General features: G+C 41.2%; 1 protein-coding gene across 5 annotated transcripts in view; it reads right to left on the bottom strand.

The window, feature by feature from the left end:
* Positions 1-26,319, bottom strand: part of PRUNE2 (prune homolog 2 with BCH domain) — a 261,380-nt gene that overhangs the window by 204,316 nt on the left and 30,745 nt on the right. For all 5 annotated transcript variants that reach the window (XM_047699658.1, XM_047699659.1, XM_047699657.1 and 2 more), the window contains exons 2-3: positions 4,202-4,306; positions 437-639 (exon numbers count right to left, since the gene is read on the bottom strand). In XM_047699658.1, coding sequence (XP_047555614.1) covers positions 437-639; positions 4,202-4,306 — 308 coding nt within the window. The remainder of the gene's footprint in view (positions 1-436; positions 640-4,201; positions 4,307-26,319) is intronic.

Consider the following 26,319-nt stretch of genomic DNA (forward strand, 5'->3'; position numbering starts at 1 on the left):
CTTGGTCACTGCTACAAAAACTTCCCACTCAAAGATGTCATATTTGAGGGGCGCCTGGGTGGCTCAGTGGGTTAAAGCCTCTGCCTTCGGCTCAGGTCATGATCCCAGGGTCCTGGGATCGAGCCCCGCATCGGGCTCTCTGCGCGGCGGGGAGCCTGCTTCCTCCCCCTCTCTCTCTCTGCCTGCCTCTCTGCCTACCTGTGATCTCTATCTGTCAAATAAATAAATAAAATCTTTAAAAAAAAAAAGATGTCATATTTGAAATGCAAAAGTCAAAAGGGAGGACTGGGATAGCTCACGCTTTGCCATAAGAGAAGAAAAAAGATTCTTTTCCCTCTGATGCCCTGTGCCTTTAACGCAACCTCCGTTAGGTCACAAAAATCCTTTCTCCATCAAGGCCTTGGTTCAAGGATCAAACCTCCCTCCAGACCCTTACCTGGCCAGCACGTTGCTGCCAACAAGTGTTAGAGATAACTTCCCTTCATCATTGAGCTGATGCAGGTTAATGTCGTCTCGGAATATGTGGAATGATTCAGAGATATTCAGCTCTTCTAACATAAACCTTGTCTCAGTGAAGTAATTAAATTCGGTTCTTGGTATGTTCAGCACCGGCAAACAGAGAACCCCAGGTGGACTGACCTGCGGAGAAGAGAGCTGACAGATTCACTGCCAGCGGCAGGAGGAAAGAGCACAACTCCATTTGCTGCAAGCCTGAGGGCGACGGTAAAGGGAACAAGCGTCTTTGGGCTTCACTCACCCATATGACTTGCAGAATCAGCTTCTCCCGCACCCAGTTAGCAGAGCATTAGCTACAGGTAAATGGCCCCTAATATTTTTTAACCTCTTGTTATTCTTTTAAGTCTTATTTCAACCCCTTCACAATTAACACACACACACACACACACACACACACACACACACACACACACACCCCTCCTTTTCAGGGGAAACAAATTCGCATGTTTTTATGAAACGGGCAGAAAACTGGAATGATCTCAGCAGGGCAGATGAAGACTGTGGTGACACAGAAGGGCAGATATGTCCCATCTACATGGGATGCCTGCCATTCAGCTCCAGCTGACAGTTTACACACAAAAATTGCAAGTCCAGGATAGGTGAACTTTTCAATTACTCAAGAAAAGCTGGAAATCTAGATTTGGGGCTGTTATCGTGATGTGTGTTACCATTTATTTTTCTAAATTGGAAATACTGGGTAGGTTAACAAAAACTCTTCTATGAGCCAGATGTGGCCCACAAACTACCAGATTGTGATCCCAGCCCATTTCTTATTTTAAAAATCATATTAATAACAAAGCTCTTATTAAAAAATTATGGCAAGAAGAGAAAATAGGTGAGGGGTGGGAGTCAGAGAATTTCAGGTTCACAATAACACATTTACTTTTCTATAGGAATTTTCAAAAATAATAAAGTTGCTTTTAAAAATTACTATGAGTGCACAGTGATAGATCCAAGATGTCTCTGAGAGAAGGTGGGGTTTGGTAACACTGAATTTTTCATAAAGTAAATGGACTTTCTTCTCACATCATCACTAGCTCTATCAAAGCATAGTGCTTATTTTATAATTTTAATACATTTTTTGTCCATCTCCCTCCTAGCATTAAGAAAGCAAGGATTTGGGGCACCTGGGGGTTCAGTCGGTTATGTGTCTGCCTTTAGCTCAGGTCATGATCTGGAGTCCTGGGATGTCACCCTGCTTGGGGCTCCCTGCTCAGCAGGGAGTCTGGTTCTCCCTCTCTCTCTGCCCCTCACCCCTGCTCATGCTCTCTCCCTCTCTCTCTCAAATAAATAAATAAAGTCTTAAAAAAATAAAAAGGAGGCAGGGATTTTTGTCTTTTTGGTTTAGTTCAATTTCCTAGTGCATAAAACAGTCTGGCACATAATAAGCATTTAATACATATTTGTTGAGTGAAATAAAGAAATCACCCACTTCTATAGCATACAAAGCACAAGGCCATTCCAGAAAAGTGACTTTTCTCTTAACCCGTCAGGCTAATCCTGAATCACAACTGTGCAATAATCATTAGGAATTGAAGTATGGGGGCGCCTGGGTGGCTCAGTGGGTTAAAGCCTCTGCCTTCGGCTCAGGTCATGATCTCAGGGTCCTAGGATCGAGCCCCACATCGGGCTCCCTGCTCAGCGGAGAGCCTGCTTCTCTCTCTCTCTCTCTCTCTCTCTCTGCCTACTTGTGATCTCTGCCTGTCAAATAAATAAATAAAATCTTTAAGAAAAAAAAAAAAAAGGAATTGAAGTATGGTAAGTTATTTTCCTTAATTAATTGAGTTGTATCAAACTCTTGCTTTTGAAACTTGAGTCAAGTGCATATGGCCTGAGGCCATGGTGGGGTAGCACCTATTTTGAGGTTAGGATCAGAACTAGGTTCTAGCCTCAGCCTTTGCTGTGTGACTTGGAGAAAGCCATTTTCCTTTTGGAAACTCAGTTTAACCCATCTGTAGAATGGGGCTTCCCTACCAGAGTGAAAAGTTTTTAAATGGAGCCAACATGGGAAGTTGCACAGCTCTACATTGATTCTATGTGTTAATACTCTCAGAGGAAGTCACCACGTTCTTGGAAAAAAATTCAAATGGAGATGCAGACCTCTGGTCAGGGGCAGGACCCAGTGAACTAAGAGGAATGCCCGGAAATAGGGCAAATGACAGTATGTGACCTTTCAATAAATTCCATATTTGTCCCCAGGCTGAGTGGAGAACCTTAGAAGAAGAGAAGAGATCACACATCTCTTTATCCATTTTATCTATCACAACTACTTTCCCATTCCTCTGGGCTCATGTTATATTCAAGACATTGCAGTAGGTGGTGGTGGTGTTATTTATAATTTCCTTAAGAGTCTATGCCACCATCAGTCTAAAAACCAGTCTGGTTCAGTTAACTCTATGTTCTTGGGACAGGCAACATTTTTTTTCCCTGGGAGTCCAAGAGTCCAGCTAATAGGATTAAGCATTTTTTTAAAAAAGATTTTATTTATTTATTTGACAGAGACAGATCACAAGCAGGCAGAGAGGCAGGCAGAGAGACAGAGGAGGAAGCAGGCTCTCTGTGGAGCAGAGAGCCCGATGCGGGGCTCGATCCCAGGACCCTGAGATCATGACCTGAGTGAAAGGCAGAGGCTTAACCCACTGAGCCACCCAGGCGCCCCAGGATTAAGGATTTAAATGCATGTCTTGACATAGGCACATTTATCTCCTTATGCCAATTAGTCTCCCTCATAAATTTCAACAGGTTTTAAGACAAATTCGACAATAAAGTCTGTATGTAGAGATCAGAATATTTTACCTGGCATTTTGGTCAGCTGCTGCCCTAAGCCATTCTTGCTACCCACAGCTCATTCTGGAAGACTGGGTTGCATATGAATTTAAATCACTCTAGATCAGCTATGCACACTCTCAGAGCCAAGGAGCCAAACAAAATTGGAATAAAACAAATCAGACTGTGGAAAATTAAAAATTCTGTGAAATTGGAAATAGCACCAAGACACTCATGATGTGTGTTTTTAAGACTTTGAGGTGATTCATTATCATGGGCTGATGAATTTTATGGAATTGAAATTTGAAAACAATCTATTAAAAGGTCTTTTCCACCTCTGTAGGGACATTATAGACTTCACAGAGCACAAAGATTCTCACTCAAGGGAGATTATCACAAACTGAGAATGACCTTGCTGCACAAGTCAGGGCTAAAAGGCAAGAACAGAATATAGAAGTGACATGTGATACCTCTGTCACTGAAAAGTCCAGCCAACATGCTCTGTATCTCGTGTAATGTTCACGCACATATTTTTTTATTCCCAACAGTAAGGCTAACCAATAAGGATGATAAAGGAAAACAAGAAATTCTGACCCTTACTTTTGTTAGTTCTCTGAATTCTCATAAAAGTAAACAACTATCATACATTTTTAAAAACATTTTTATTTGAAACCATTGATCTTACTGAAATAATGTTTCATGAAGAAAGTAAATAAAAAATAACTATACAATGCCTGATGTATAGTAGATGACCAATACATATGTGTTGTTTAATGGATTATAACACAATATTCTCTGCAACACTAAACCAGAACATGAAAATTTAAGTAAACAGTCTCCTCGCTTTTCCAGAAAATGTTTTTTCTTATGAGTCCCATCATAATTCAAATACAAGAGGCATAATCTTCTTTCCGCTCACCTTGTCTAGAAAGTAAGCATATGTGAAGGCAGAAATGAGAGAATCCAAGTCACACGATTTATGTCCAATAACCACATGGACCTTCTCCAACCGTTTGCTCCGATTCTGAAACAAATTTGAACAAAACGTCAGAATTTAATGTGCAACAGATCAATATAAAAAAGACATTTTTCAGTATTTTTTTCAAACGTATTCCTCAGCGATAGTCACACACAATTGCAGAAATTCATCAATTCATCATGAAGTTTTAGATGAGGACACAAACTTGCAGAACATGTTCAACATTCAGAAAGGCCCAAATTCTAGTGCATCGTCAGGAACAGAAAATGGTGGGTTCACAACCTCGGGAGGTTCCCCAGGTGACATCTGCAAGTGACCTCCACATGCAGAGGACAGGGTAAGACCAAAGAAAGAGGCAGACCCCTCCAGATGGGTAGGTGGTAGTTTAATAAACAAGCCTACTTGCAAGGCTTGTCTTGGACGCCTGCAAGATAGGTAGATCTTCACACCCACCTGCCAGAATCTTAAACATTTAAACAGGGGACTTCACTGGGCTCAGTCACATGTGGTCTCAACATCACATTACTCTGTCAAGGCTGCATCCTTGGAACAGCTCCCACTGTGGGAATGGTGGACAAAGTGCATATTCCAAGGACGAGTCTTGGAATGAGTCTTGGACGAGTCTTGCCTGAGTCTAGCTCATAGGCCAGCCATTAGTCATGTCCTCTAGATGACCTTTTCCAACAAAAATGTGGTCTTGTTAAGATTATTACAGTCTAACTTGATATGAATTGTGTCTCTGAGTCATAATTTTTTAGTAAAAGATTATTTTGGTCCAAAGGGAAGATCCACAGTATAGTGGTCCCCCTTTATCTGCAGGAGACACATTCCAAGACCCCCAGGGGATGCTCAAAACTGCTGATAATACTGAATCCTACACTCTGTCTTTTCTTATACATACATACCTATGTAAAGCTTCTAAGCGAGGCAGGGTAAGAGATTAACAATAACTAATAATAAAATAGAACAATTAGAGCAATATACTGTAATAAAAGTTACATGAATGTGGTCTCTCTCTCTCCCAAAATATCTTATTATACTGTACTCAACCTTCTTGTGATGACATGAGAAAATGAAATGCCTAGGTGATGAGATGAAGAGAGGTGAATGACACAGGCGCTGTGACGTAGTGTTAGGTTATTAATGACCTTCTGACAATGTGTCAGGGGAGTATCAACTCCTTTCAGGCCACAGGTGACTGTGGGTAATGGAAACTATGGAAAATGAAACCATGGATAAGGCAGAACTACTGTATTCTATGTCATGTCCTCATATAAGATATTCTTTTTAAGATTTTATTTTGAGAGTGAGAGAGAAAGAGAGCATGTACAAGTGTGGGGAGGAGCAGAGGGAGAGGGAGAGAGAGACTCTCAAGCAGACTCTGTGTTGAGCAGGGAGCCCAACGCAGGGCTCGAGCCCATGACCCTGAGATTCATGACATGAGCTAAAATCAAGAGTCAGACCAACCAACTGAGCCACTAAAGTGCACCTAAGATGTTCGTAATTTGAGAGATGGAGTGACTTTTTTCAATGGTCCTTGGCATGCAACACACATTTTGGAAATGATTTATTTTTCATGCCACATTTTGGTAACAGGTTATGTTCTCTCTCTGCATTATATTCTGTAGTTTAGCAAATGACAGCAGTAACATTTTTTCCTCCCCCCAGGAAAGGGATATGATTAGTATTATTGCTCTAAAAATACAATCAGTTGTGATTAAAAGTGTAAACAGTCACCTCTATGGAAGAGAAGACATACTGTGTTCTTTTTTTTTCTTTTTCTTTTTTTAATTAACATATAATGTATTATTAGCCCCAGGGGTACAGGTCTGTGAATCACCAGGTTTACACACTTCAGAGCACTCACCAAGACATACTGTTCTCTTTCCAGGTTAACTTCAATAGTTACTTAAAATTCCTTTCTAGAAGGCTGAATTCTTTGTGAAATACTGTGTTGGAAATGCCAAAGAAGTGCTTGCTTCTAGAAAGTTCCACAACAATGCTGTCCGATAGTGATAACTGTAATCTAAATTAACTTCTTTATAGTAGTCAGAGATGGCACATACGTGTCCTTTCTCTACTTTTCACCCTTTGTTTCAACTTCTCTTTTTAGAACTGACTAGAAAGCCTACTCAATTGCAGTATTACTCAAAGAGGCTATAAAAAAAAATTACACTGTTCATACCATTCCAAAAAAGCAAATTATTCTTTTCCTACAGAAAAAAGACAAAGCATTATTTAGCAATCTCCTAGTTATTTTACAAATAAATCTATGAAGTTGTTATTGTTAGTATGGGACTGCTGATGTCAGAGTCGGAAACAAGTTTTTAAACAACCAGGCTATGGCCCAAGAAACACAATAAAGTAAATCTTGAAGGAGATGAAAGAGTCTATCAATACAGAGAGTGAGAGCAGGATCGATACTGCAGATGAGTCATCTAATATGTGCTATTGCTAAATTAAAATAAACATGTGTTTTTTTCAAATATATTGAGATACTGATCTTTAGTAAAACAACATGACTTGAACGTATGATATAAACTCTCTGAATGTAATTACAACTCCCTCCCCTTCATCACCACCAACTTTAACCCCACTTCCTTCCTCTCCCAGCTTCCTCCACTTAACTTCATAAATGTAATGCTGGCTCACTTATAGCCTTGGGGGTTCTAGCCTAGGCCCAGTTCTCATCTGAAAGTCAGACTGCCTCCCCTGTGCAAGACTATCAGACATTCTAGAGGCACCTAAAGAAATTTAAGTAAATGGAATTATACTCCATTACAACACAAACAAATGCATTAGGAAACCTTATTACTGTAGAAAGCTGTTCTTCCGAGAAGTTTGAAGGTCTAAGTAGACATTACCTCATTTCTCCTCTCAGAACTTGTAAGGCAGACAGTAAGAAGATTAACAATATTTTTTACAGGTCAGTGGAGTCTGTGATGGGTCAGGATTATCCCCAGACCTCATGATCCAGTACAGGGAGCCCTCCCCCTTGCCCTGCACCAACTACTCCACAATGCCATAATGACGTCAGCATCTACAAAATGAGTGAGCATGGGGTTGAGGAAGAAAAGAGAACGTTAAATATGCATTCTAAATATAGTGAGGCTTCAGACATTTATAACATCAAGATTACCCCAAAGGTGACTTATCTGTTTTCTTATCTAAGTTTGACACTTCCTGGGCACAGCTGTTCATTCGATACTCAATTTTCATGAAAGACATGGGGAAAATAAGAAGAAGACTTGTGTGTCAATTCACTTCCAAGTCTAAGCCAATTATTACTTAAAAAAAAAAAAAAGGAGAAGCTAACTAAGATTTTGAACTCAAAGCATGGTAGACCAATTCTCACAACTCAGGAATTTTCCAAAACTGTGATTTATTCATTCTTGTCCATTTAAAGAGAAAATAGTATGTAGCATCTTACTGGTCAGACTATAGAATGTCCTGGTACAAAATCTTGAGGGTTCTCTTCTCTTGGTGCTACATGCCTCTCTTCTCAGACTCTCCTGCCTCTCCTCTGATCTCCCTTCTTCCCACACATCAACCTCCCTCATACTCGTGGCCTCTTTGAGTGCCATTTGCTCCCATCTGCTATCTGCACTCCATGACCCAGGACCCAGGCTCCAACTCTATCTTTACCCCACCACCCACCTCCACCAAAATGTGCCATGCTGGTGCCCACACTATCAGGGACTGATCGGCTTCTCTGTAAGTAATTCCACACTTTCATTTTAAAAAGACCTTCCAGGGATTATGGCACAGTCCTAAAAGATGACCAGAAATTTCAAGTTGGCTGAAAATGTTGGACCAGACAAGAGACATCACAACCAGAGGTAACTTTGATGCCTGCCACTGAGCCTTAAGAATGAGAGGCTCAGGGGCACCTGGGTGGCTCAGTTGTTTGGGCTCCTGACTCTTGATTTTGGCTCAGTTCATGATTTCAGGGTCCTGGGATCAGCCCCACATTGGGGACTTTGCTCAGTACGGAGTCTGCTTGGGATTCTCCCCATTCCCTCTGCCCTCCCCCTGCTCGTGCTATCACTCTCTAAATAAAATCTTTAGAAAAGGTGATAGCCTCGGGGCACCTGGGTGGCTCAGTGGGTTAAAGCCTCTGCCTTCAGCTCAGGTCGTGATCCCAGGATCCTGGGACTGAGCCCCACATCGGGCTCTCTGCTCAGCAGGGAGCCTGCTTCCCCCCCTCTCTCTGCCTGCCTCTCTGCCTACTTGTGATCTCTGTCAAATAAATAAATAAAATCTAAAAAAAAGAAAAAAAGAAAAACGGTGACAGCCTCAGCCTCAAAAAATCTCAGATGTTCCTAAGTGCCTGAACCCTACCAAAAACCACAAAGATATAATTAAAGTGTAATAAAAGTTAGATATTATCACGACCATGTTCCAAAAGACTTCTTCCTGCTTCGAGGAATAAAACATGAAATTAGTTATGTAAACTCAAACAGTAGGTGAGCTCAAGGAATAGGTAGGATTTGCCTTTTCAGATTGGGGGTCAACAACCACAGAATGCAGGCTCCACTTTCAAGCTTCCCACCACAGATGACCTTGGCCATGTGAACCTAACGAGAACAGAGGTCAAGTCCCGGCAATAAAGTCTAGGGATGGATTTCAGGTGTGTCCAAAGATGGTAATGTGGATCCCTACAATGTCTGGTCTACTCTGTGGCAGTGGTCCCATCTACAGGGGCAAGAGTGAACCAGGTTCCTGGAACTGAGAAGGGACTCTTGACCACAGTGACACTCCCTGGATCTGTGCCTCTCCTAGCAGGTCTATGGACCCTTTCCTACTTCACATCTCCACATATTCATAGACTCGAAGATGTCCAATCTTCATATCTATGTCCTTTGATACAGTTCGAAGTGTGGTATGAATTATTCATAAGCAGACAAATTATGTCCAAATAAAAGTGACAGTTTTATCAACTCAATTATTGTCACTCAACTAATAAGAATCTATTTGTGCTATACAACAGTAAACTAAACAGACAAAAATCCCAGCCCTCATGGCTCTTGCATTTGAGTTCAAGGAGATATGAAAGCCCAATAATTAGTAAGTTGAGGGGTAGGGTTCACTGGGATGAGAATTATTTGAGAAGGCGATGTTTGAGAAAGATCTGAAGTGAAGAAGTAGGACCTAAGGATATCTCAGACCAGTGGAATAGCCAGGGCAAAGGCCCTGAGGTGAGATTACATCCATCTTGTTCAACAAATATTTACTGCCTAGTGTATACATTTTCTAAATGTGACCTTATAAACTTTTACCAGGAGTGAACGGATCTGGCAAGTACCCATTCCCTGTTATTGACACAAGCACACCAAGCATTAAGCAATGTCAGGAGACAGAAGATTCATCACTAATGCCTAAGCCCAATGCCGCACAAGTCCAATACAGAATGGAATCCTGATAACAGGTAGAAATAGATACTATACTGCTTTGTCATCTACACTTCCAAATAGATGGGCAGAATCTTTCCTTAATCAATGTATAAAAGAAGATATATTGAACATGCCAGTATCCCAGATCACAATTTTGATATGCTTTCAACGGGTAATTCTATACGACACGAAAATGAGACTTCTCAATGAAGTTTACTTATCTCTTCTAAAAAGCCAGCAAAATGCCTACGCATTCAGATACAACTGCCCATTAAAAGAAATTGCACTTGTCAGGCAAAAGCACTTTCAAATACACCCATGGAAAGCAGAATCGATCGGAAAGAGGGTTTCCAGGGTCTTGCCAGAGACCTAGGCCCCTCCATCAGTTTCCTCATAGTTATATCCTCTGAGAAACAAAACTGCTCCAACCTATAACTTGACACATCTAAAGTCCCATAATTAACATTTAGTCAACAGCTCTTGTGATACAGTTATAATTTCTCATACGCATCCTCCCCAAAGCATTTTTCTTAAAAATACTATGAAAATGTTTTCAAAAACAATGAACTGAAATGAATTTTGTTCTGAAAACATTGCAGACAAAACCTTCAGTTATTGGGATCCTGTCTTTTCCTAACACCCTAAAGCAAGGCACATTTCTTAGGCCTTCATCCTTAACCAACAGATGAAAAAGCAGAAGAAAAAGAAGGCTCTTGATGTATTGGGTTATATCTCCAAAGAAACCCAGGCAAAGAGGAGAGTTGGAAGTTGAGCTAGTGCTTCCTTGACTACTTCTAATTCAACTCAATGAAGGGTTTTCCTTCCTGGAAGCTGGCTGTGGGTGGTCCAGAAAAGGGCCCTGGTTTTTCCCCAGGAGACCCCATGCTCCTGCGGCTACCATGATTCTAAGTGAGAAAACAGAGGGTGGGTGGAAGGTGTCACACCTAACATGCAGCTCATGACCCCAAAGGTCCCCAACTCCACCCAAGTCACAGTCACCAGGAAAGCCAGATAGGAGGAGATACAAAAAGGACCACAGGCAAGTGAGCAACAAGGACAAAAGCAATGCCCAGAGCACTTGGTCCTCCGAAGGAACCAGGTCAGCTCTGCCAGAAATACATAAGTCACATCCCTTGTTCATTCGGTAAACAAACGACGTGGTCTTGACATGGCCCTGGGTTTAAGATAATATCCTCACCTCCTGAATGTCTCATAATCTCATTATTACCTGGAGAAAATGTGGGGCACAGAGGGAGAGAATACCAGAGGGAATAAAGGACATGGTATCAACCGGAAGTCATTTAAAAAAAAAAAACCAACAAAGAGGGAAATGCTTATCACTGTGCAGGTCCCCAGAACACAGGGATTTTCCTGCTAATTGAAACGCTTAGATTTTATTCTTTACTTTTGCTTATTTTTCCAGTAAGGAAAAAATACCACATGAAATTATAAAAAGTTAGACACAACAAAAATTAATAAAACAAAGATAATTATTGTTAACAGCTCAATAATTATGCATTATTTCACATCATTAATTTATGCATATACATTAACACGTGTACTTACAAAAATGGGGGGCTTCTATTCCCACTCCTTAGATACTTCCTTTTTTTCCACTTAAAAGTCTGCTATGGACCATGCTCCATGATCAAAACTATGAACCGTCTTCATTCTTTTTATTTTTTTTATTTTTATTTACTTATTTTATTTAAAAAAAAATTTTTTTCCCGTACCCTCCCTCTTCATTCTTTTTAATTCAAGGGTGGCAACTGTATGAACACATACGTGTGTAAAAAATTTCTGGAATCACCATTAAGTGCCTTAAAAAAAAATCTCCATGATATCACCAAATAGGATACTCTATTTCACTGGCCACCCAGTCTAGTTTCATTCTAATGTTCATAATTAGTTTCTTCGGAGAGCTGTACCTCAGGTCATGTCTAAAAGCAAAAACATTTACCAGAATCTGCAAATTCGGGACACAGACATTTTATATTAAATTTTCTTATAAATGTCCTAATTTACTTGGTGACGTACTAGATGAATATGAACCAAGGAATTAGGAAAAGGCAAAAAGCTTTCAATGATAAGACTCTAATGATTTTGAGGTAATTTGTCTCACTTACTGATAAAACTGAAACTGAATCAATTCAGATAAGTACGTATTGCCTATAACCTCTCCCCTCACTGCCCTCCCAGCTGACCCCAATCATTTTTCCCCTCAGGCTTCTCTTTACTAAGCTGGAGAATGCGCTCTCTTCCTAGCTCTCATTCGGGGACAAATAGGCGCTGGGAGTCAGTCTGAGCACACTCAGCCATCAGCAGCTCAGCTCCAATGCATCTGCACCTCCCTCTGTATTGTCAAAGGCAGAGGCCACTGTGGGTAGGCAGTGGGGGCACCCAAAAGCCAAAACCAGGTCTTGACTGACACCCTTCTTTCTTGGGTGGGCCATCTGGTTCCCCGGTTCCTTTGGGATCAGACACCTTTTAGCTGGTGCTCTGGACACCTTCTCAGCTGAATCCATTCTTCCTCAACCTGTTTGTTGCCCATCTTGAAAACAGAATGTTCTCAAAAGGAGTGACCTCATATATGCTTTATGTACTTCTTCCAGGTCAAAATAATGATGGGGGCTGGATTCGTTATTGATTTATGGAATTTCATTTTTTATATTTTCCTTCAGGATTCTGACAATGTCCTCAAAGGACAGTTTTGGGGCAGCAGCACCATTATTTTTCCTCCACAGCTTCAACCATGAAAGGTCAAGGATGATCCCCTCTAAGTCCTTACCTTTCCCAAAGAGCCCCTACAGAAATGACCCTACACAGCTTGCCTACATATTATCATTTTACAGACATTCCACTTTGGAGGGAAATGTGTCCATACATTTATTACCAACGGAATGGGACAGCTCCTCAATTTCCCACTTAGGACCACTTCCTTCTAACTTTAGTAGATGTCCTGTCCCAGAAGTTTGTACTCTGTGCTTTTACAGGTCTCCAAATCTCTCAATTTTCCTCTTTTCAGACTCAAGAACTGTACTCTTTTTCATCTACCCATAGGAGCATGCATCCATGAGCCTTTCCTTTAGCTCCTCCGATCTTCTGCTGTCTGTGCCCCACTACTAGATTTAGACCTTGTTATGGATGGAATTGTGTGCCCCCACAATTCATGTTTCAAAGCCTTAACCCCCAATGTGATGGTATTTGGAGATGGGGATTTGGGGAAAAATAAGTTTAGATGAAGTCATGTGAATGGGGCCCTCAAGATGAAAGTTCTTGCTCTCCCCCTATCTCTCTCCTTCTCTCTTTCTTAGTCACAGTGTGAATAGGGCTACAAGCCAGGAAGAGGGCCCTCGCCAGAACTCAACAAAGCTGGCACCCTCATCTTGGACTTCCAGCCTCCAGAACTGTGAGCAAAAATTTCTCTTGTTTAAGCCATTCAGTCTGTAGTACTATTTGGTTATTTTGTTATGGCAGCCCGAGCAGACTAAAACAGACCTCCAGGTTGGAGTCATTCCAGAATTCAAAACCACGTAGCAGATAACTGAACTTTAGGGAAAGCTTTGAAGAATTTCTTTTACTAAATGATTGCTGTCAAAGCAATACAAGAGTTTTAAAGACCAAATGAAAAAGAACAGCCCTGATACACATGTATGGAAACCTACCCATGTCGCTGAAGGTTAATTTGTCCTGTCAAATTTACAGTTAATTCATACTATCAGAGTAGTGTTAATTACCATAGAAAATATATTCAGTATAAAATATTTGGAAAATATAGAAACACAAATAAATTCTCAAGACCCAAAGGAATCACTATGAACAATTAGTGTACTCCTTCCAACCTTTTTCTGTACTTTAACAAGTGTTCTCTTTTTTAATACTGTGATCATATTACACATAATATTTTGTAACCGCTCTTTTTCAACAACATTTGAATATTCTTCTAAAATTCTAAAATGTAAATGTTGGGATGGTCAGGGGTAACGTGTTTGCTTTTCTAACCCCAGCTGCCAGCCTATTGCTTTGTACACACTAGGTGCTCACAACTATTGAAAACCTGAACAATGAAGGAATTATGGCATTTAGCAGACACAGTATTCTTTCATAAGGATCACTGTAATATAGTTAGTCAATCCTCTACTGTTGTAGATTCAAGTTATTTTAATTTTATATAATATAAATAAGAATGCAGGGAATATTTGGAAGATAATATTCTTGTGCTCATGCCTTGTTATTTCTTCAGGATAAACTCCTGAATTTTACATTTCTGTGTCAAAGAATGTAAGTGTTTCAATGCTTACCAGGAAGGTTGTAGAAATTTACATTTTCACCTATAGATTTTTCACCTGATTTTCAAGCCTTCAATTCTGCATTTAAGCATTAGCATGTTCACGAGTAAAACAGCATCTTAAAGTGAATTTGTATTTATTGTGAGTATGAGTGTTCTACATCATTTTTTTTTTCATATGGACATTAAACATTATTGTCTTCCTATGAGCTTTTTATCCTATTTTCATTGACAGGCTATTAAAATATTATAAACATATTTGACTCTGGCAACATCAATAAGATATTACTTTGTCCTTTGGTTTGGGCATCTACGGAGCAGTACGTTGCATTAAGGATGCAATAAGCATGCATTATTTCATATGGCATCATCATTTTGAGCACTAAAGGATGACGCTATACTCTGTGCCATCTTTTCCTCAAGAAAGGAAAATGTGCTTTCTGAGAATGTTGCAATAATACAGGTCAGACTCCATCCTGGTCTCTTAGCTCTTGCCTGGAGAGTATTTGCTTCTCTGTTTTGTCATTAGCCTCAGGTAAAAAGGCTAAGGCAACTTAAATTTAAATCCAAAGTGTTGAATGTATCATTTGTTAGTATCTTTAGATGCAGTGAAATTTTGGTAGTGAAATAGTGCCCCAAAAATGGTAAGACTAAGAGAGGAGATCCTGAAATTCTCATCACAAGAAAAAAATTATAACTGCATGGTGATGGATGTTAACTAGACTTATGGTGGTGAGCATTTCACAACATATTTAAATATTGAATCATTATGTGGTACACCTGAAACTAACACAATATTTACATCAATATATCTCAATAATATATATATACAACATATAATTCAGTTAGTTCAATTTTGTACTAGAAAAGAATAATAGGGTGCCTGGGTGGCTCAGTGGTTTAAAGCTTCTGCCCTAGGCCCAGGTCATGATCCCAGAGTCCTGGGATTGAGCCCGGCATCGGCCTCTCTGCTCGGCAGGGAGCCTGCTTCCTCCTCTCTCTCTGCCTGCCTCTCTGCCTGTGATCTCTGTCAAATAAATAAATAAAATCTTTAAAAAAAAAGATGTACACACTCTAATGGGACCTGATACATTACATGAGCCTCACTGGGTATTTACCCTAAAGATACAAACGTAGTGATCTGAAGGGGCACGTGCACCCGAATGTTTATAGCAGCAATGTCCACAATAGCCAAACTATGGAAAGAACCTAGATGTCCATCTACAGACGAATGGATAAAGAAGATGTGGTATATATACACAATGGAATACTATGCAGCCATCAAAAGAAATGAAATCTTGCCATTTGTGACGATGTGGATGGAACTAGAGGGTATCATGCTTAGCGAAATAAGTCAATCGGAGAAAGACAACTATCATATGATCTCCCTGATATGAGGAAGTGGAGACGCAACATGGGGGGGTTAAGGGGGTAGGAGAAGAATGAATGAAAGGGGATGGGATTGGGAGGGAGACAAACCATAAGTGACTCTTAATCTCACAAAACAAACTGAGGTTGCTGGGGGGACGGGGCTTGGGAGAGGGGGGTGGGGTTATGGACATCGGGGAGGGTATGTGCTATGGTGAGTGCTGTGAAGTGTGTAAACCTGGCGATTCACAGACCTGTACCCCTGGGGATAAAAATATATTATATGTTTATTAAAAAAAAAGATAAACAATAGAGCAGGAGATATATGCATAATATTTGTAAATTCTTGCCATTAGAAGGGCAGTGTTCCTAACATACAGAGTTCCCACACATTGATTTAGAAAAAGACAAACCAATGGGATGATCAATAAAAGATGTAAATGGGCAATTAACAAAAGAAATGAATAAATGAAGACAAAGTCAACCTCATTAGTTGTCATGAAGATGGAAATCAGACCAACAAGAAAATGTCTTTTTTTTTTTTTTTTTTTACTATCAGATTGGCAAAGAATTAAGAGAGTTAACATCCACTGATGGTCAGAGAGCGCGCGGCAGTTAGGAATACTACAACCAAAATGGGAATAATTCGACAGTATCCATGAAAATGCAGAATGTTCAAATTTTTGGATCCAACTTCTTATTCCTTTTTTTGGGATCGAGTCTATAGAAACAAACTCACCAATAATTATGGATATTTTAAAATTCCTTATTATTTAAAATCTATTGCTAAATATGGATATTTAACACAATCCCAAAGAATGTTTGTTAAAGCAGTATTTGTAATGGAGAAAAAGAAAACCAAATAAGAAATGACCTCCATGTATAACAGTGGTTGGGTTTATGGAATATCCATAAAGCGGAAGCTAAGCAGCTATTACCAAACAAGTAAGTCAGATCAATATCTAATAACCTGGAAAGATGTATTCCAATGTTCTTCCACTTCATCCCATGGCTGCTTCTTCCTGCCTGGATCCTGCCTCTCGGAAGAAAAGCAAGATGTGGCTTCCACTTGGGTAACGCTGCTGTCTTGCTGACTGCACCAGGATCACTTACTAAAACATTCCCCTAATGTAAATGTCTAAGCCCCACCCCTGACAGTTAGATTCAGAGGTTGGCAGAAGAGTCTGATACTGTGGTTTGGGCTTTAAAGAAGACCCATGAGGGGCGCCTGGGTGGCTCAGTGGGTTAAGCCGCTGCCTTCGGCTCAGGTCATGATCTCAGGGTCCTGGGATCGAGCCCCGCATCGGGCTCTCTGCTCAGCGGGGAGCCTGCTTCCTCCTCTCTCTCTACCTGCCTCTCTGCCTGCTTGTGATCTCTCTCTGTCAAATAAATAAATAAAATCTTTAAAAAATAAAAAAAAAATTAAAAAAAAAAAAAAGAAGACCCATGATGAGCTCCCACGGACCACATGGTTTCTGTCAACTACAGAATGTATGTGCATTTGGTTTTTGAAAGGGACTGCTTGAGTTGCTCAATTTGATGAAGGAAAATTTCAGAGAGAACTGCTGGTGTTACATTATTTAGATTTACTTCAGTTTGGAGGTAGAGAACTTGGGATTCACCCAGTTGAAACCCAGCAGTGTTTTTGTTGTTGTTGTTTTGTTTTGTTTTATTAATCAGTGGTTTCCAAAGTGAGGCAGTTGACCTGAGAGCGAGGGAAGAAGCCACACACATTCTTACTTATCTCATTCTTCTAAATTTTGATTTTTTTAAAAAATATGTGTCTCAATGTGCCTTAAATGTTAGTGTAGTAATACATGAATAGAATTCAGAAATAAATATGTGTTTGGAGAATATGCCATCTTCAGCTCCTAGTCACTCATGTATTAGCTCTTCAGTATGAGAGGTCCAGTTCCATCAGACTGATGGTTCCTGGAGAGCCCTGGAAACATCTCGAAAAAACTTCATACCCTCCAGAATTCTTAAGGCAGTGTACTGTACACACCAGATGCTCAAACTAATATTTACTGGTGAAAACGACCGTATTGGATATATCAGTTGGGCAGAAGAGAGTTTTCAATTTTTACGTCATCTGTTTGCTATGTTCCTAGGAAGTAACAGAACTAGGAGTAACCATTTGTTAATAGCCCAAGTGTTAAGATTTATATTACAGGTTGCAGGTAATTCTCTCTCTCCCTAAATCTTAACAGACTCTCATTTGGTGGTGGGATTGATCTATCTCTCTCTCTCTGTCTACACACACACACACACACACACACACACACACCCCAGAGCATTATATCTACTGGATGGTATAAATTTCCAAATAATACTTTAAAATGATTTTATAAAGTGAAGGATTTTATGAGTACTATGTCATCTTGATTTTCTCCTTTCCTCCCAAGACTTAAAATACTTGACTTGTGAATCCATTCCACATTCTAATATATCCGTATTGCGAAGACATAACTGTTGTTAATAATAATTTTGTTTTTAAATGTCTCAAGCAGTATGTACAAGTATACCATAGACCTCTAGATCAAAATATGACTTGCTATTAGTACATGTACATTTAGCAGACCCAATTCTGGGCCATAAAGCAACATAGAAGGGCAGAACTGACTTAGCTGCCAGATGTTATTTATGAAAGGCAGAGAGATAGCCCCAAATTGTGATTTCAGTCATGATCACTAAATCACTCAGAACTGCCTCCTTGTTTTCCACTTTCCCCACGTATGGAAAGAAGAAATGTCCTCTGGACACAAAGGTGGAAATAGAGAGGGTAGAGTCCTTCACAACTGCTTCTTACCAAAATATCCTGGGAAAACTGAAGATGACTCTTAGCACATACATGACATACACTAAATGTTTCCATAAAACTTTTATAGTAACTAATATCAAGAACAGAGGGGAAAAGATCCAAAGTAGCAAAAGGTCTAATACCCTTTGAACTCTTCAATTTACTTGTTTTTCTTTTGTTTTGTTTTCAATCCTTCCAAACACATTTTTCAGGGCCTTCTACTAAGAATATAGAGCCTTCTGGAAAACAGGTGTTCATCTTTGTGCAGATACAATGCTGGGTTGCTCAGTAAATGTCCACACCTACTCTCAGGTGTGTTCTGGTTTGCTGTGTCCATCACTACAAATAAACCTCTTGAATGAGGTGCTTACAGGAAGCACGGGAAGTGATGCTAGCATTAATATTTATGTAGGATTCTGGAAACTGGGGGACTCACCCACTTCCCTCAGTAGCTGAAGCAGAGCATCAGCACAAGCTAAGGGAATTCTCTGAGATGGCAGTGTGGCCCTGCGGGTCACTCACACAAACCTGCTGGCATAGCTCACAGCAGCGTCTGTCTCTGGGACAAAGAACTTCTGCTCAGGGAGGAGAAACACCTAACCCCCTGAGCTTCAAAACAACTGAGCAATCAGAAAAAGAATAAAAGAAAATATCAGAAAGCTGTGCTTATGGCAGTATTTCTCAAATTCACTCCGAAGATGAACATTTTAATAATTAAAATCTAGCCCTGGTTTTTGTTATTTTCCTTTTCTTTAAAGTTGTTAGAAGTTGTAGGAGTTTACTATTTTGATTAAAATATTTTAATTTTCATTGAGTTCTTTCTTTTTTTTTTTTAAGATGTTATTTATTTATCTGACAGAGAGAGAGAGAGAGATCACAAGTAGGCAGAGAGAGAGAGGGGGAAGCAGGCTCCCTACTGAGCAGAGAGCCCGATGCGGGGCTCGATCCCAGGACCCTGAGATCATGACCTGAGCCGAAGGCAGAGGCTTAACCCACTGAGCCACCCAGGCTCCTCTGGAATATTTATTTTTTTAAGATTTTATTTATTTATTTGTCAGGGAGAGAGAGTGAGAGAGAGCACAAGCAGGGGGAGCGGCAGGCAGAAGGAGAAGCAGGCTCCTCGACAAGCAAGGAGACGGAGGTGGGACTCGATCCCACGACCCTGAGATCATGACCTGAGCGGAAGGCAGATGCTTAACTGACTAAGCCACCCAGGCGTCCCTTTATTGGACTATATCTGATCCATAAATATTTTAAATGTTTTTAATCAGTCCTTATGGAAAAGGGAAACAAGGCTTCTGCTGCTCCACGACAAGTTCCCAAAACTTTTTTTTTTTTTTTTTTTTTGGTGAGCCCTCACTCAGAACACGTTCTCTTAACGTGTTGCCCGCTCTGAAGCCAGCCGCTGCGCGGCAGTTTGCTCCAGATACTTTAATTATTTCTTCCCTTTTCAGACTGGAAGGGCTGCAGCTAATTAGTCAGGTTTTCTACCCCCATGAACAAGCCAAGATGTGCTCAAAGGACTTTTCCCAGAAGCTTTGCTTTTCTGCAGTCAGCTTTTTGTTGTCATAAGGAAGATCTATTGCTTTAATACTCATGCGTGTAGATGTCTCCGTTTGGGACGGACGTCAGGCAGGTGACACCACACACCTGGCATGTCTGAAGCCTGCTCAGACATGACAGTAATGAACAGACAAGCGGCTGGAAGCAGGCAGGAGCAGAAGATGCGTCTCCAGCAAGATGCAGTTATGCGGGTTCATGGGGAAATGTACAAGGGATATGCAGAGCAATTACAGTACTTTGCAAAGATGACACTTTTTAATGAGGCCATTATTTACTACACTGTGTGTTTTTCAGTGACGGAAGAACCCTCACCTTCCAGGTGACCTCTTATTCTCTCTCTCCCTCTCTCAAAACATTCTGCAAGATAGAAAACTCTTTTCAAACTGAATAGTAGTTGGAACACACTAGTTAGATATTCAATAAGGATTATTAAAATACATGTCTTGTAGCACAGAATAGCACAATAGGCTATAGACACAGATGAACACAGACATAGAAATAGGTGTATATATAAATTCTATATTATTCTGCTGATATTTTAAAAGCCTAAGCATGTTAACATTAACTGCACACTACATTCTAATAAGAAGCTTTCCCAGTGAAAAGTTTCAAGTCTCTAGGCATCAGATCCTCCCTCCCAACCTTGAGATAATATGATTTTGTGGGTTTAAGTAGTAAATAACCTATTTTTCCATTGCCCAGACTCTTGTCTCTTTGTCTGCTCTCTTTCATTAAGAGAATTGTCAGATGTCTCCATATATACCCCCTCAATATAGAAATGTTTCAATAAATCAAGTTGAATTTTGTTTTTGTCATTTTATGGGGCATCTTCAACTGAACAGATTATGGAAAAGGGCTTTAGTATGAAATATTTGAACAAATATTTCTGCCTTGATGTTTTTAAATAAAAAAGAAAGCTGTCGGGGCACCTGGGTGGCTCAGTGGGTTGAGCCTCTGCCTTTGGCTCGGGTCACGATCTCGGGGTCCTGAGATCGAGCCCCACGTCAGGCTCTCTGGTTGGCGGGGAGCCTGCTTCCCCCTCTCTTTCTGCCTGCCTCTCTGTCTACTTGTGATCTCTGTCAAATAAATAAATAAAATCTTAAAAAAAAGAAAGCCATCATATTAGAGAAAGATTGTGTTATTTTAATTCTTAAGTAGGTGTCATATTAGACTTTCAATAAAAAAAATACATCTAAGGATGGGTAAATGAGAAAGCCTTAAAAATATTATGGAAACCTTAACAATACATAATAAAAATACATCAGACAACCAAAGTCTTTCACAATAATACAAAGCTGTCAAATGGCTGACATCAGCTTTTAAAATTTTTTACTCATTTTGTAAAATAACCTTTTTCATTTATGGCTATGTTCAATGATGAATTATGTAGAACTCTTGACGACTCAAATTTTGTCACCATTTTATTTTCTGAGTAATTTCCTTAGCAGAGGTCTAAAATTCCAACAACCAGAATATTGAATTTTAATCTCTTAATACTGTGGTGTCTGCTCTGAAAATCCAAAATATTTGAAACTATTGAGTAACCTAACACTTCTACCCTTGTGACTAATGCGAAGCCACAGCTGAAAGTATAGATGTAAAACCTTTGGAGGTACCAATGTAGGAACAAACTGTCTTATTACTAATAGTTCTCAATTACTCATTAACCAACACTGGAGACATGAATCTACTGTTCGAAGACCCAAAGGAGTAGTAACCTCTTAGTAGCGATCTTGGATTGATTAAGAAAGTATCATTTGTCTTCACAAATCCATCAAAGTCCTGTCCTGGCCTCTCCTCCCAAGTTTTTTGTTGTTCTTGGTTTGTTTGCCTCTTTTTCAGAGGCCTGTACCAATGAAAAGTTCTTAGGTCATATTAAATATCAATTCTCCTCAAAAGAAAAATAGAGCCAGACACCAACATTATGCATGTGTGTGTGTGTGTGTGTGTGTGTGTGTGTTCAAAAATCATGTTTAATTCACCTATAACTTGAGATTTTCAGAGTCTCAGAGTGGAAAGGAGGGAGAAAATGTTAAAAAAAAAAAAAAAAGGCCTTGAAGGAGCAAGACAAAGATAAAGCGAGAATGTGGAAGCTTCAGAAGGGGAAGATCGTCCTCTCTTCCCACTTGCTTGGTTGCCAAATTTCTGCCAACTGGACACAGAAACCCAACAGGCAACAGCCAGTTAATAACAACAGTGACAGCAGAGAATAATACCTCACCATCTCACAACTCCAAGGGCGTCATTCAAACTCCATGGGTCGTGCTCCAGAGAGAACCATTCATGTGCACATAAAGTGAACACCACGAAGCCCTTTCCACAGATGATGCAGTTTCTCTGATCCTGGCATCACTTCACTAAACTCTCAGGAGACCTTTTATCATCGCCTTGTGACTGTGACAAGGACTGGTCCACAGAGGCTGCCTGAGGTAACTGTCCCAGGGCTGGGATCCCCAACGTCTGTACATTTGACCACGTCCCTGCCCTGTGGAGTGACAGCAGTGTGGAGCTCCTCCAGAAACCCTGCATCTCCACAGCCACACTCAGTCCACCCACATTCTACCTCTTAGGCTATTTTGGACATGTTTTAAGAATGACCATGGTCAACTCAATTATCTGGGGGGAAATGGGGTAAAGGTGGATTACTACAGTAATTTGGGAAAAAAGATCGCTATAGATAATGCCATTGTAAAAAATGAAAATAATAAGCATTTATACGGATGAGCAGAGAAAAATGCATATTTAGAAGGCAGCCGTCGTTTGCCCCTCCCCTCCAGCAACAATGGACGCCCGGTCATACCTACCAGAGGCCTTGCCAACTGGAAGGTCAACCTGTGGAGGACTGTCTCTGACTGCCAGCAGCCCTGCTGAGAATAAAGCCTCAACCAGCTCACCACCAAGGCCTCCTCAGATCCAATATACCAAACTGCCCCCCACCCCTCACCCTGCCGTCTGCCCTCCCTGAGCTTCTCAGCTCCTTGCCCTTCCGTGGGCTTTTGGAGAAGTATCTCCTTCCAGGCCATGGAAGGAGACAGGGCAACGAGGCACAAGGACCGGTCTGCCCTCATTTCTACTTTACCCTGTTACAAAAACACTGTGATAACTTGTACGTTATAGGTCATTGGAAAACAGTGTGTGATCACAGGAGACAGGAACCACTAATTGCCCTACAGGGTCAGGAAGCATCTCAGAACGGGTGACTTTTGTCTTTTTTCCAGGGAAGATAGGTGAGAAGTAGCAAGCTCTCTTCATGCTTCTAAATCAAGTTAAAAAACACTGAATGCAATATTTATGAAACACACCCCCCCACACACAATGTACCCACACTCACCCACAAACTCCTGCTTGGTCAGAGATGCATACTGAAGAATTTATAGGTAAATGGCACGATGGCTATGGTTTGCTTTAAAATACCCCAGGAAACAAAAACGTTCATATATGGTGTGGAAACAGATGAAACGAACCGGCGGAACATCGATGGTTATAGAAGGCAAGTGTTATGCATTGAGCCGTGTCCCCGCAAAAATTAATGTTGGGGCTCTAAACCTTAGCGCCTCAGAGCATGATCTTATTTGGAAATGGGGTGCTTGAAGATGTAATTAGTTCGGAGGGGATGAGGTCATCAGGTGGGCACTCATCAGTGGGCACTCATCCAGCATGACTGCGTGCTTACAAATAGGGGAAATCTGGACAGAGAACCACGGATGAGGGAAGACAATGTGAAGACACAGAACATCTACAAACCAAAGAACATCTGAGCCCATCAGGTTGGGAGAGAGGCTAGGAGCAGAGCCTTCGCTAGCATGACCCTGAAGACCTCACAACTGTGGGACGATCGATTTCTGCTCCATAAGCCACAGTTTTCAGGACTGGGTTTAGGGCAGCCCAGGAAACTACTGCACTAAGTCCTAGGTCCACTGAGGCTTCGTGATGCCATTCTTTCCGTTCGGGTATAGGCTTGACATTTCCCCTAATAAAATGGTTAAAAAAAGAAGCAGCAGCCTTGTACAGAGTCTCAGAAATATTAATAATTCAGCTGCACTCCGCGCCAGCGCTCCCTGAGGAAACCACCCAAGCACTGGAATGGCTCTAATATCCAAAAATACAGCTGGTCGCCTCTTCCGGCCGGGAGTCTAAAGTCACAGCTGCAATCCCTTTTCAAGGAATCGCTGGTAAATCTCCCAAATAAGGTGCCAGAGAGCTCAGGTGTGCCCCTTGGCTCTTTGGGGCTCCAAACAGCCCTCCTCCGAAGCAAGCGTGCAGGCAGCCTCGCAGAGCCTTTGGAAACCCGCCTGAAGAGCCAGGAGGGAGAAAGACTCCGGCCGTGAGAACCCACGATGAGCGCTCTCACTGCATCAGTTTCCAGCCACGACTGCCCAGGCCAGGTACCCTGGAATGACGGCACTTAACACTCGGTAGGGAGGATAAGAAAAAGTACACCACAAAGCGCATTAAAGAACCTCATAATCAGGGGCGCCTGGGTGGCTCAGTGGGTTAAAGCCTCTGCTTTCAGCTCAGGTCATGATCCCAGGGTCCTGGGATCGAGCCCCACATCAGGTTCTCTGCTCAGCAGGGAGCCTGCTTCCTCCTCTCTCTCTCTGCCTGCCTCTCTGCCAACTTGTGATCTCTGTCAAATAAATAAATAAAATAAAATAAAGTAAAGAAAAGAACCTCATAATCACATGCAAGGGCCACCACACGTACAAGAACACACGATAACAAAAGCAGTCAGCATTTTCCATACCATATGCTTGTAAATGCGATTCTGCAGGGAACCAATTAAAACTACGCAGTGCTTAGAACACAGACATATGGAACCAAAACAGGCAACTTATCTTGTCACTGCGGCGCTTGCTCAGGACATCGATTAGGGAGATGTGATACTGAGGTATTAGGACACGTAAGTGCTATCTTAATTATGAGGACCAGAGACCAGAACACCATCGCTTCAAGCCTCTGCCTTGGTCATCGGCATTTCTTCCCATTTTATTTATTTATTTATTTTATAGATTTTATTTATTTATCTGTCAGAGAGAGAGAGAGTGCACAAGTAGGGGGAATGGCAGGCAGAGGGAGAAGCAGGTTTCCTGCTGAGCAGGGAGCCCGATGCAGGACTCCATCCCAGGACCCTGAGATCATGACCTGAGCCGAAGGCAGAGGCTTAACCCACTGAGCCACTCAGGCATTCCTCGTCCCATTTTAAATGGAAGGAGAGCCTACTGCCTCCAGAGTCATGTTGACATTCACTCGCATTAACCATCAAAAATATCACCACAGCAAACCGTCAGTCTGGCTAGGTCTCAATTGTCTCACCTGTTACACTGGATAAATAACAATAATGACATTCCTCCAAATTCACAGGATTCCGAAAAAAGACATTTTTTTAAAGATTTATTTATTTGACAGAGATCACAAGTAGGCAGAGAAAGAGAGAGAGAGGAGGAAGGAGGCTCCCGGCTGAGCAGAGAACCTGATGTGGGGCTCGATCCCAGGACCCTGGGATCATGACCCAAACCAAAGGCAGAGGCTTTAACCCACTGAACCACCCAGGCGCCCCCAGAATAAAACCATTTAAAAAGTGCACGTGAAAGGGGGAAGTTTAAGGTTTTGAACCGATGCTGAGTATTTTTCTTGTTGTTTTTGCTGCTGCTGCTGCTGCTGCTGCTGCTGCTGATGGAGAGAAGACATGTAGATAATATAAAATAAGCAATTATCAAGACTGGCTCTGATGGCCATTATGTTAAAAATTTAGGCAGAGCTTTATTAAGTTTTCCTAACATTAAAAAGAAATGAAAATTATTTTTTAAATGTAAGTTACATTCACAGGTCCATCTCATCTGTAAAAGACAGTTGGCCTTTCCCATCTCATCCCTGGAGCTTCCTTTGGCATTACTGCTTAATTTAGAAGGAACAGTTAAGGAGGTCGAATGTATAAATTCTAATATCATGGTTCAAAAACTGGAGGCTCAAGCAATGTCTCAGATACAGAGCACACAAGACATAGAAAAGTGATCAAGGAAAAGAAAAGAGAGCTTGTAGCTAAAGGAGTGTATTAATTACCCCAAAAGATCAGAAAGGGGGGCCAGGAGGGGAGTACCACAGTGCCCGGGACTGTGTTAATTAATAATAAATGACCACCAAAATATCGGTAACAGATTTCAAAACCTTAATTCTACATGCACACGATATGCTTTCATATCAAAAACCCTAATGTAATTGTTTCTTTTAAAACAATCCATACTTCTGGGGTGCCTGGGTGGCTCAGTGGGTTAGGCCTCTGCCTTCAGCTTGGGTCATGATCCCAGGGTCCTGGGATCGGGCCCCGCATCGGGCTCTCTGCTCGGCGGGGAGCCTGCTTCCCCCTCTCTCTCTGCCTGGCTCTCTGCCTGCTTGCGATCTCTCTCTCTCTCTCTGTCAAATAAATAAATAAAATCTTTAAAAAAAAATCCATACTTCTTAGGGCTGTGTATCCATTTTTTCCCAGGCTCTTCTCCTATACACCCCTCTGGGGGTTTCAGCCATAGGGAGCCACGCGAGGAGCTGTAAGCTCACACACTGTTTATGACCCAAGCCTCAGCCCTAGCCAGTCCTCTATCTAAGAATTTCCTTTCCCCAGAGAAGTGGGACTCTTCTGTCAAGGTCTGCT

Source organism: Lutra lutra, chromosome 13, assembly GCF_902655055.1.
Source record: "Lutra lutra chromosome 13, mLutLut1.2, whole genome shotgun sequence".
NCBI classification, from domain to species: Eukaryota; Metazoa; Chordata; class Mammalia; order Carnivora; family Mustelidae; genus Lutra; species Lutra lutra.